We start from the raw sequence: 12,383 nt of genomic DNA, 5'->3' as shown, positions 1-12,383 counted from the left end.
CATAATTACATGGTTCGTTATTACAGGACAACAAATTATATTATTCCTTAAAACTTATATGTGCATAACTTTTGCTGTTTTGCATCTACTATATTTATAGAGAGCTCATTATTACGGGACAAGTCGTTATTACATGACTTAATTCCATAACTTACATGTATCAGAAAGTGTGTATTTTACCTCAAACCACCCATTGTTTGCGACATTAACACTGACAACACACATTGATCATTAATGCAACTAGATTATGTGGCAAAGAGTCAAAATGGTCTCAAGGATTTTGGTTTATGCCCTCCCCGCCCACCCCTCATTGGCAATGTAATGAGCATCGACGAGGTGACCAACCCACGTTCTTCACCTCTGTTACAGAAATAAAGAAGTCGATGGGGAAATTCTTCCCATATGTTAAAAGAATCACGACCGAAACATGCTTTGTATTTTCTACTTGAGCGTTATTTATGTATTTCCTAGTTGAAGTTAAGATTATTATGTTGGGTCACAGGTTCAAACATTAAATACAAAAAAAAAAAAAAAAGTTTAATGCCATTAAGTAGGGACAAATCTAGGGCTGTTCATGAGTCGAGCCCGAGTCTAGCCAGGGTGGTTTCGACCCCCTTCCTAGTTATAGTCCAATAATCACAATGAACGTCACATACCAAATATGTCCGAAATTAAAACTTTCCAAGAGTTGAGCCGCTCATGACCGAAATACATTTTGTAGAAACGTTCATACCAAAAGGGTACACAACAATTTCTTTAGGAAAAAGATTGTTCATAAAAAGTCGGTATGACTTGGTTTTTGTTGGGTACAAAGTAAACAAGATTTGGGTCACGAACAATAAAACGAGAAATAAAAGCAGTAATAAGCATACATGATCCACACACAGAAGAGGACCTAAAAAACCAGAATTCGATTAAACAAACTCAAGTCCTGATCGGAAACAGTTGGCAGCCACAAGTACTTGAACCAAGTTTTAGATCTACTTAGTGCTAGCAGCACCCAATGATTGTGAAAACATTAAGAATAGATACTTGTAATAAGATACTGATGTGTAGTAAACAGACCCCTTGAATATCTATTATTGTGCTTCCTCGGGTTTTGAGGATTCCTTGATCTCATCCCCACCCTCATCCTGTAACACAAACAAAACATTAACTGTGTTAAAGACTGCCCATAAAATCACACAGGGTACTTTAGACACTTCACAGGTAAGCAGCTATGTTTAGCTTTGTGGAGGAGTGTATAAGATATTAGGTGAGACACACACACAAGAGGGAGGGAGAGAGAGATACCGCGATATCAGATGTCCACAAAGTGAGATTGTCACGGAGAAGTTGCATGATCAATGTGCTGTCCTTGTATGAATCCTCTCCCAATGTATCCAACTCAGCAATAGCTTCATCAAAAGCCTGTCATGAAATACAGAAATATAAAATATGTTCACTTTTACTATTATACACTATGTCATAATGCACATCAATTTTGCTAATTTCTGCTGAAAAGATAATCTAAATTTCCAAAACACTCCACCTAGTAAACACAATGTCACAGTCATAACTAACCTAAATATTATGTTGTTTGACTGTTTAGATACTAAAAAATGCTGAAGATCAATCATAATGAAAGTACCTGCTTAGCAAGGTTGCAAGCACGGTCTGGTGAATTGAGAATCTCGTAATAAAACACTGAGAAGTTAAGTGCAAGCCCTAGCCTTATCGGGTGAGTAGGTGCCAAGTCAGCTAGAGCAATATCCTACAACACAACAGCAACATACCATGGTCACAAGTCAAGGTATCAAAACATGAAAACGAAAAACAATCACCCACCTGAGCGGATTTGTAAGCTAGCAAAGTACTCTCAGCAGCCTCCTTCCTATCAGCACCGGTCTTAAATTCAGCCAAGTATCTAAAATAATCACCCTTCATCTTCAAGTAAAAGATCTTAGACTCTGCAGATGAAGCAGAAGGAACAAGATGAGAGTCCAGAAGGCCCAGAATGCCATCACAGATTTTGCTGAGTTCAGTCTCGATTGTAGCTCTGTAATTCTTGATCTGCTTAACATGATATTCATTTCCACGACTCTCTTCTTTCTGCTCAATGGAAGATATTATCCTCCATGATGCCCTCCTGGCTCCAATCACATTCTTGTAAGCCACAGAAAGAAGATTCCTTTCTTCCACGGTTAACTCCTCGGTATCCACAAGCTTCACAACCTTTTCCATGAACTCAACCATCTCTTCATACCTTTCGGCTTGCTCTGCCAGTTTGGCCAAGTACACGTTTTCGTCACGTGAAGCTTCGGTTGATGCCATTTCAATGATTAGTATAGGCCTGAATTTGCAAAACATATCATATGGTTTCAGTCACTTTAGGGTTAGCAAGTAGATAGACACATAAAGGCAGATCTATATGAACAAACTCAAGCAATTACATTCGAATCAACCGGATGTTTTAGACTTTCAGCCAACAGATATGTGCATATTACTAGAGCTGGCAAAACAGATCTAAATGTATTAAACAGGTAACTCAAGACATGATAAACAAAGGGCTAAACACAAATGTGACATGATAAACAAATCATGTCAGTTCTTCAAACATGAACACAAACCTGTTTATAAACGTGTAACACGACACGACCTGTTTAACACGATTAGTATCATCTATTTAGTGACACTACACGTCGGCACGCCACGACCCAAAACAACATGACACGACTCTAAACATTTAATACAGTTGACAAGTAGCAAAATAAAATGAAGATCACCAAAAATTAAAATTCGTGATGTCCTTCAAGAACAATCCTTACAATTTTTTTAAAAAATCAAGTAAAAGTCTTGACTAACAATACATAATACACTTTAATAAAAATCAAACCATAGGAGTGTAGGACCAATTAACTTAAAGAAGCGGCTAGAGTTTTAGTAATATAAATATGAACATTTTTAGAAAAAATTAAAAAATATAAATAGATATAATCAAGTCTAAACAGGTTACGCAACTTAAGACCTACTTAGACACGCTGTTAATCGTGCCTTAAACATACCGACATGTGTATGACACGAAACCTGTTAAGCGTGTCATGTTAACAGGTTCATGCAAGAAATTGGCAGCACAAGAGATAAGATTGATGCATAATGAACCTAGCTACAAAGCTATATACATTCATCCACAATTCAACGCACTATGCATTCATGACTTGTACGGTAGAAGTAACCAACCACACAGTTGACAATTTTCAAACTAAACAATTCATCGAGATTTACAGATTCTTCAAGTCTTCATCGTGTTTGTTATAATAAAACATGAAATGATGAAAATCAAAGCAGAAAACTAGACAGTGTTAGCTCATTGAAGCAGTTACCGTTACAGATCCCTAAGCACGAGATTTACAGAATCAAGAGCTTACGATTAATAAAAGAAGTAACAGATTCACATATAAACACGATTAACTGAGCCGTATATCTATAGAACGCGTATATCGACCAATTGAGATATAAATATAGATTAAACAACCAATAGAACGCGTATATCTATCTATATTAGACCTAGCTAGATTTGAGGAAGTAAAAGACGGTTGAAAAGTAAGTAAAAGTACCTCGATTGATAGAGCGAATAGCGGCGGTTGTGATTCTGTTTGAACGGACGAAGGAGAATGAATGAATGAATGAAAAGAAGCGGATTCGATGGGTTTATAATAATAATAATTATTATTATATGGGTGAAAGAGAGGAGGAATAATAATAATAATAATAATAAGCCAATGAGAAGACGACAGCTGTGTGTCCTTGGAAGCGGAGTTGGCTACACGGGCGATGATTGATATACACGATTCAGTTTGTCCACACCTGCTCACCGTCAATAGTGCCGCTAATTTTGTTACTACCTATGGAAATTAATTAAAAATATATATCTACATATAATAAAAGATCCGATTATAATCAAAAGACATGTAAGCGGACAACAAGCATCGTCATCACCCTTCTTTAAATGACAAAAACGATCCTACTGACAATCAAAATTCAAGATACAAAGAAATTAATGTGTGTTATATAATCTTTCTTGTTCCAATAACATTTAGTTATGTGTAATGTTTATTCGGAAGGGATTGGACCATGCTATCATATTGGTGTCACCTAGGTAATCACTTCAATCATCGTTAACTTACTGGGACATGTGTAATCGTCACTTGAAAAGAGGCTTGACCATAATTATTGATTTATTGTGTAGATACTATTTTAAATTTTATTTTTTTATATTCTATTTTTTTAACTTACTTTAGTTACTTCCTTTCAAAGAAACGTTTCCATCTAGATATGAAACGGTCTACCAAATTAGCTCAGTTTTGAATTATAATGTTCCAAAAGTTAACTTCATCAAGTGACCATGCTCACCAACTTTTCTTGATAGTCAAACCCCATTACATATGGCCTTACCTAAAAATGTCAATGCATACTAAATAAATCAACATCGTCTATATGGTAAATGGTCAACGTATAAATACTTAAAACAGAATATAAGCACTTAAATAGAATATAAGGGTGTATATATAGGCATAGTCTAGATGACTATGACAAGAAATCAATATTAAAATGTTCTACATTAATGTGGAAGGATTCTATTACGGATAAATTGCGTCCGTCTTACCATGGTTTGAAAATGCACTCATCTTTCGTGGTTGTTTCATTCAATATAAACAAGCGTAGCTCAAAATCTAGATTAAGGCTTGGCCGCTCTTTAAATCATTGTTACCGTTGATTACTTGATTTTAATATACCGTAAGTTGTAATTGGTGTCTATATTTGATCCAATTAACGGTATCAAAGATAGCTTCTGGTTTTAACTCCTTGATTAAAGTACAAGTGTTACTTTTCAAACACAACATTTTGAGTTGTAATAAACAAATCTTCATGAAAACACGTATTTCAAAAATGACAAATATTGCTTCATCTGGTAAAAGAGAATGATAACCGTTAAAAATAAACTCAAGTTTTATGTATTATAACTTTTTATAAAACGTTTTAAATAAAAAACAAAAATAGATTAAAAAAAGTCGAATAAGCACTAGGCCCAATAAAACGTGTTTCCATAGCAACATAAACTTAAAACGTGACACCCCAAAACTAGTACAAAAACATATAGCTTAGCTGTCTACACACAAATGACAGCTACAGCATGTAACACACCCTACCTTGGTCAAAATCTCAAAACAAAATCTTTTGATTGAAATCATAAACAATTTAAGTTGGTTTTCGCATGTTACGGCCTGCACGAATCACTTCATCCACGAGCAACAGCTGTGATGCAATTACCGGGCTGCAAAAAATACCACAAATTTCATTTAACATTATATACAATATTCTAGGATTTAACTTCTAAGCAATCTGTCTGTTTGCATACCCTGAGTTGATGAGTTGGCGCTTGACAGCATAGTTGTCAAAAATACCCTCCATCTCCGGGTCGATTGGATCCCCAGTGTGTTGATTTAGTCCAACAACATTCCCGTTGTCATGTTCTCCCTAATTATTTAGTTAAAAGTAAATCATATTATCACTAATTCTTAATACACTAACATATCATATTAAAATTAAAAAAGAGTCAAAAGGTATAGAAAATTACAGTCAGAGAAATTATAACGTCTTGCGTGTCAAGTCCAGAATTTTCAGCCAGTGTCTTTGGCACAATAAGAAGAGCGTCCGCAAAAGCTTGAACACCAAGTTGAGCACGCTAGTCACAAGAATAAACCAAAAAATAAAAGTGTTTAACTTGATTAAGATTGAAACTATGATTAACATCAAGAAGTATGTATGAACAATGTCCAATGTACCCCTTTAACAGTTTTCTTCACTTCATTAACCAAATGCTGTCGAGCTGCAACCTCAAAAGCACCAGCACCCTGAAAAACATATCAAATATGTTACATAAGATATAAATATGTATCAGTTTTAGAAGTTAATCTTATTAAAGTCAAAGATAAAACTTACTCTAACAACTGCCTCATCTTCAATGATATTTTTGACTGCCCGCAGGCCGTCTCTAACAGCGTCCTTGATTTGTGCAATTGTGTGGTCATTCGGTCCTTCAACGGTATATATAAAACGTAATGATAAATAAAAATAAAGATACAACTATAAAAGTGTAGAAAACCATTACAAACTGAATTACCTTTAATTAAAATTGTGCAGGAATTAGGATGTTTCACATTCTCAACAAATGTATACTTATCTTCCCCAAGAACATGTTCATAGACCAATCCTGCCCAACCGAGGCAATCAGCAGTTAGGTCATCCACAGAGTTCACAGCTTCACCACCACAGGCCAAAACCAAACGCTCCATGTTTCTCCTTTTTGCCCTTCGAAGAGCAACTATCTGAAAATTACCAAATTACCATGCATGAGTTAGAAAAAAAAGTTTCTGGGTTAATAAACAAATTGGATTATAACATTAGTTAGTTACCCCAGCTTTAGCAAGAAGATCCAATGAAGGCGGATCGATTCCTTTCTGATTAATAACAACAAAGTTGTCTTCGGGACCACACACCTACAAACCATGAGAATGAAATCTTATTAGAATTAAAACTTCAAATTAAACTTTTTTCACCAAAAAAATAAAAAAGTAATAACTACCTTGTCTTTCAGAGCAATAACTTTTCTGACTCTTTCATCTACCGAACGTCTCTCAGCAGCAACCATTGCTTCTCTCTGCTCCGCATTTGAGTAGAAAAATCCAGCATTGATTTCACTGAAAAATAATCGACACGCTATTTTAATGAAAACATAAAAGTGAAAAAACAAATTCACATCTGCTTAATTCAAAGTATATGTGACCTTTTCTCATATTCCAATGATACATTGCAGGTAAAGATGTGACAATTCTCTGCACGCCTTTTCATATCGGGATGTCTGGACCCGTGATCAAGAACAAGGCCCTCGACCTATCCAACAACATAATCAGAAAATCAAAATAAAATAATAATGTTAATCTGAATACGGAAAACAATCACATACCAAACGAGTATCTACATCAAACTTGTGGCGCATGTGCATAATCTCAACCATAAAAAGATCAATAGCTTCTTCAGGCTTGCGAATACAAAGCACCTACAATACAACAAAATATAAAATAACTTTCGGCTATAACATACACGAAATTTAGAATATTTATCTACGCAGTAGATTTAATTATGTAGAAATCTCACGGAGTTCACAACTATGTCGGTTAACTGGTCCGCTAAAGCTTCATACAGCTGCACAACAATTTTAAAAAGAAAATAAGGTACTAGAAAGAAAATCAACCAAAAATATATTCAAAGGATAAAAGAGGGTTGAATAATAAATTAAAAAACCTTGGTTCTTATTGTTGTTCTTGCCACCATTTTTAGCGTCTCTTTATCGGGTTCATTACCCATCACTACAGGAGTCTTAAACTTTTCAAGAAATACCAGTGTGGCTTTCTTGGCAATTTCAAAACCATCAACCACAACGCGTGGATGCATCCCTGCATAAACAGCAATAAAATATGCGCACTTAAACTTAAATTTTCAAAAATGAACTACAATCAAAACTGATTAACAATAAGAGACTAGAATAATAAGAAACCTTCATCAATGCAACGCTCAGCCTGTTTCATTAGCTCCCCAATGAAAATGACTGTAGAAGTTGTTCCATCACCACTAGCGTCATCTTGGGCAACGGCTGTTCTCGCAATCATAATGGCAGTTGGATTTTGAATTTGCTGCAACCATAAAACAAATATATCAATATCTACAAAAGAAGCATGATGAAGATGTAACAAAACAAGAATTATTGAATATAAAATGATCTTTCCGCTCAAAAAAATGACAACATTAAGACTTCCGGAATGCAAAAGTGAGACATGTTACATACTTAACACCACTTGTAGATCTATTTAAGACGTCCAATAAGTAATTATCAAATTTTCCTAGTGAAATTTTAAAAGTAGCACTGACTGTCCCATCTAAAACTTGTATACAAAACCCAAAATGATTTTAATCTAGCAAAATGAAAAGAGCTATACCAGTATACCGTACTTCAGAAACTCAATTTCTAGATTGTAGATATATCAACAATACCTAACTCCTAACATAAATAAAGACAGCATTATCTTTTCATATTCTTGATAAACCACTCCTGCTATACATAAAAGTGTCAATCACATCACCATAGTCTACAACAACTAAAATTCTGATAGTGTCACATGGCAATTGACAAACCAAAAAGTACAATAAAAATTATAACGAATCCATGTTTTGACGATGAACATATCAGGAAGTTCAAAGCGCAAACTTTATTAACACAAAAAAGTCTGCTAAAAGCCTATAACACCATGCTCTAAGTTCTCAGTGAGCAAACGCACCACCTTTAACCGTATAAGAAAACAGAAAACAAATACAATACTAGTAAACTGTGAATCTCACAAAGATTCTAGAAACAACAGATAAAGGTGACAATTTTCAAATTAAACAAAATTGCAGCAAGCATAAGACATAGAAGAGTAAATATCAATCTCCAATAAATCAGATCTACACTTCAAACTTTAATATCAACAAAAACTACATCATAACAAAAAAGTAATCAGTTTTAAGTGTATAAAATCAGTACCTCAAACATATTTAGTTTAGGTTTTTGATACACATGTTAAAAATTACCAAAAAATCTTATGACAGAACAAGTTTTTGAATACACGTGTCAGTTTAATCTAATATAAGTTTCTGCTGTGAGTAATACTAATAATCTGATAACAAACAAACGAACCATTTCTTTGAGTAAAGTGTTGCCATCCTTGGTTAACTTGATATCTCCAGCTCCTCCAACAAGCCTATGAGTAAGTAAATTAACAAAATGAGAAGAAATAATAATAATAATAATAATAATAATAATAATAATAATAAAGTGGAAGGTAAGGTAAGGTAAGATACATCTTAATAGTGCCTTTAGGGCCAAGGTTACTCTTGAGAACATCCTGTAAGCCCTTGGCGGCGTTGATGTTCATGTGAAGTGCCGCCGATTTGTTCAGCACCTCGGCGTTAGGGTTCAAAACTCGCACAGACATCTTCGATCCTGGATTTTACAGAAAGAAATAACAGTGTAAGTGATTTACATACAGAAGTGAGGGATTGATGAGGTGTACCTTACCTTTGGTTACTTAACGTCGATCTGGATCTTCAAGAAGAAGAACAAGTGACGGTGACGGAGCGGGAGTTTAACAGTGAAAGTGGGAGCGGTCGAGAAGGTTCAAGCTTTGTTTTTAGGGCTTCTTTTGGTTTTGTTTTTAGTAGATTTTTTTATGAGGTGTACGACGTCGTTTCATCTCATTTCTCATTAGGCCTATGAAATGTTCGTGAATACTTGGCGAGAAGTTTGTTTATGTTCGTTTATTTTATAGACAGAATTACAAATTTTGTTCTTAAAAAAAAGTTAAATTACGGTTCGTGTCCTTTTTTTTAGTTTCTTTGCAGGCGGTGTCATTTAAACATTTTTTCCTACACGTTACGTCCTTTACGCTAACTGGGTTAGAAAAACGCAGTTAAATACCCTCACGTGAGGCGCATGTGAGGGCATTTTTGTCTTTTTGTCTATACCTCCAAATTTATAACACCTTCCCCTCCTTTCTCTCTCTACACCACCACCATCACCACACCATCACCATACCACAACCACTCCGGCCACCATACCTCCACCAACCCTGTTGCAGATTCCATTCCATTCAACCCACCAATCATCATCACTCCAAAATCCCCTCGAAACCTGTTAGTGCACGATTTTGCGTCTTGAGTCTTTGTAATTATCGTTAACGTTTTTGTTTAATATTTAATGTAATAAGTTGTTTAAGTATTATCTAGTTCGTTATGTATATAGTCAGTTCGCTAGGGGATGTTAGCAAACTAAGACTTAACCTTATTCCCTCCTGATTCGTTAGGGGATGTTAACGAATCAGGGGGTGTTTCGTTCTATTTAATGTTTGTAACGAAGTAGGTTCTGGTTCGCTAGGGGATGTTTGCGAACCAGACCTGTCTTCTATTTATAGTGAACCCTGTTCACTTATAAAAAAAGTTTTGAGAGTTAATTATCGAATTGTTGTCCAAGTACTCTCTCAATCTTCAATCTTAATATTATACCAACTACTATTGTAAACATACTGATTATATACATACATACACATAACACTGAATCAAAGTTAATTATGAGCTAGATCTATTGATTAAGGTATTAATCGTATTAACTCAGATCCTAGATCTGTGATAGTTATAGATTGATTCCCGAGTTCCAACAAGTGGTATCAGAGCTGTTGGTTGCTCAATTACACTTGATTTGGTGTTTATTTGGGATATCGGCTTGTTAGTGTTCTGTTTAGTGAATTTGGATTAATTTAGAGGTTACTGGAGTGAGTTATGGTTAGTTTGGTTTGGATTTGAGTTGGTTTAGGTATTGGAAAGGTTCGGTAAATCGGAATTGAGGTTTGATTTGGTTTTGAAGTGATTCGATATTGTTTTGGATTATGGCCGAAACAGGGTTTGAGTTTTTGGTGAAATTGGACTGATATTGGTAATAATCGGTTATGAGGTTTGGTGTATTGGATTTGTGATCGAATTCCGAGTAATTTGATAGTTTATTTGTGTGATTTGGCCTAGAATCGAGATGGTATTACGAATCTAAAATTTCTGGTGTTCTGGGTTTAGTGTTCATCATTTCCAGATTTCTGGAAATTTCTCATTGAAGATTTGAAGATTCAAATATGAACTTGATTCGTTATCATCCGTATGGTGATTCGCTATCTTGTTTCTTTTGATTCGTTCATTTATATTCTGTTGATTCGTTATCTATTTCAAGTGATTCGTTTGTCAGTTCGTGTTAGTTGTTAATTCGTGTCATCTGATTCGCTAATTGGATAAACAGATTCGTGTGATACGTGTCCATATTGGGATTTGTGTCATAACAACCTTTGCCACGTGGCATAAGGTATCAAAGTTTGTTACAAACGGTTATAACAACTTGATTCGTTATAGTTGATTTGTTAAATCAACTGTAGCTGATTCGTTATAGTCTGTTCGTTGTCTACTTCGTTACAAGAAATCTTTAATTCGCTAAGCCTGTAATTCGTGATTGACTTAGTCAATTCGTTAGTATTGACTAGTTCGTTGACTGATTGTTGACCATCTGATTCGTGGTTTTGAGTTGATTTGTTAACCATTTGATTCGTTAAACTCAATTCTGATTCGTTGTCTGATCAATTTTCACTTCGTTAAGATTTGATTCGTTATTTTACTGTTCACAGTTCGCTACAACTGTTCACAGTTCGTTAAACCTTATTTGATTGTTTGATTCGTTACACCTTTGAATTTTAAAATTTGTCAAAAATGGCCGGTATGTATGCATTGGCGTCTCAAAACATGTTGATGCAACAAATATTACAACTTGATACCGAGATAGGTTCACATTCTAAATGTCCAAGATTGATGAAGTTTAGTGACTTTGCCAACTGGGAACCTCAGTTTCGTGCTCATTTGGGGTCTGTTCATCCTGATTGCTCATATTGTCTCGATGAAGTTTATAAGGAACCATTGATTGGCGATGATACCATTGGTTTTGTTCCTAAAGCAGTTTCTCAATATTCTCAATAAGAGAAGAAAGCTTTGAAAATCGAAACAAAAGCTTATTCCACTCTCACAATGGCATTGCCAGAAAATATCTTTCATCAAGTGGGTAATATTAAGAGATGTGCTTCTCTATTCCAACATCTCCGTATGAGAAGTATGGGGAACACAGCTAAGAGTAAAAAAGTGATGCTTAAATTTCAGTTTCTAAACTTTAATCTATTGAAGGAGAAACGGTTGAAGAGATAATAACAAGGTTTATTCATTTAATTGCTGAAATGGACAAGATGAAATTGGAGATTTCTGAAACAGATAAAATTGACACTATTAAGAGTGTGCTTCCAAGTTCTTATTCAACTTTTCTCATGGTCTTAAAAGAGAATGACTACTTCTTGAACGAAGACTTGACTGCACTTGAATTTTTACAAAAGATCAAAGCTAGAGAACATGATCTTAAGTGTCAAAAATCCTCCAAGAAAAATCAAGATCCAGCTTTCTATGGTGGAAGTATGCCTCTTAGTTCAACAATCTCTCCAATCAATGCTTTTCTTACTCAAGCAGCAAGTGAAAAAGAATCAACTATGTTCAATGATCCAAAAGTTTGTTTCTATTCTGCTGGTAATTCTGGATTGTCTGGTGGCTCTGGAAGTTCAACTACTACTAATCCATTTGCTTCACCACCGAGTGTTAATATGAAGGAAGCTGAGCAAAACTTTGTTTTTCTGACAGCTTTCATGTCATATGAAAACTTGGTAAGTAGTAAGATTGCC

At 35.0% G+C, this 12,383-nt stretch overlaps 2 protein-coding genes across 3 annotated transcripts in view; both read right to left on the bottom strand.

Annotated features, from left to right (window-relative positions):
• Positions 1–815: 815 nt before the first annotated feature.
• The window catches only part of LOC143530938 (14-3-3-like protein), a 72,482-nt gene continuing 60,914 nt past the window's right edge, over positions 816–12,383 (bottom strand). Inside the window, exons 2-6 of the mRNA XM_077026348.1 lie at positions 3,597–3,663; positions 1,828–2,332; positions 1,631–1,753; positions 1,294–1,410; positions 816–1,133 (exon numbers count right to left, since the gene is read on the bottom strand). Coding sequence (XP_076882463.1) covers positions 1,080–1,133; positions 1,294–1,410; positions 1,631–1,753; positions 1,828–2,313 — 780 coding nt within the window. The 5' untranslated portion in view covers positions 2,314–2,332; positions 3,597–3,663 and the 3' untranslated portion in view covers positions 816–1,079. The remainder of the gene's footprint in view (positions 1,134–1,293; positions 1,411–1,630; positions 1,754–1,827; positions 2,333–3,596; positions 3,664–12,383) is intronic.
• Positions 5,064–9,209, bottom strand: LOC143530936 (T-complex protein 1 subunit zeta 2-like). Of its 2 annotated transcripts, none has more exons than XM_077026345.1 (16): positions 9,150–9,209; positions 8,938–9,071; positions 8,774–8,837; positions 7,598–7,733; positions 7,345–7,496; positions 7,198–7,245; positions 7,007–7,099; positions 6,827–6,933; positions 6,626–6,740; positions 6,456–6,539; positions 6,164–6,368; positions 5,983–6,077; positions 5,826–5,894; positions 5,618–5,725; positions 5,399–5,517; positions 5,064–5,314 (listed from the first exon to the last, which is right to left on the bottom strand). In XM_077026345.1, the coding sequence occupies exons 2-16, from the start codon at positions 9,069–9,071 to the stop codon at positions 5,239–5,241; spliced, it is 1,605 nt and encodes a 534-aa protein (XP_076882460.1). In that variant the 5' UTR covers positions 9,150–9,209; the 3' UTR covers positions 5,064–5,238. The 2 variants fall into 2 exon arrangements, with proteins under 2 accessions (XP_076882460.1, XP_076882462.1); XM_077026347.1 differs by having other exon boundaries at positions 9,155–9,182.

The sequence above is a fragment of the Bidens hawaiensis genome, unplaced genomic scaffold, assembly GCF_021521415.1.
Source record: "Bidens hawaiensis isolate Kalapana, Puna unplaced genomic scaffold, B.hawaiensis_p1.1 tig00009067_1, whole genome shotgun sequence".
Lineage (NCBI taxonomy): Eukaryota > Viridiplantae > Streptophyta > Magnoliopsida > Asterales > Asteraceae > Bidens > Bidens hawaiensis.
Note: the sequence above shows the minus strand (reverse complement) of the source record. Positions and strands in the feature narration are given on the sequence as shown.

Coding starts and splice junctions, on each gene's coding strand:
- LOC143530936 (XM_077026345.1), bottom strand. CDS start 9,071: ATGTCTGTGCGAGTTTTGAACCCTAACGCCGAGGTGCTGAACAAATCG. Junction 7,100..7,197: donor CCGACATAGTTGTGAACTCC/GTGAGATTTCTA, acceptor GTTGTATTGTAG/GTGCTTTGTATTCGCAAGCC. Junction 6,934..7,006: donor TTGATGTAGATACTCGTTTG/GTATGTGATTGT, acceptor GTTGTTGGATAG/GTCGAGGGCCTTGTTCTTGA.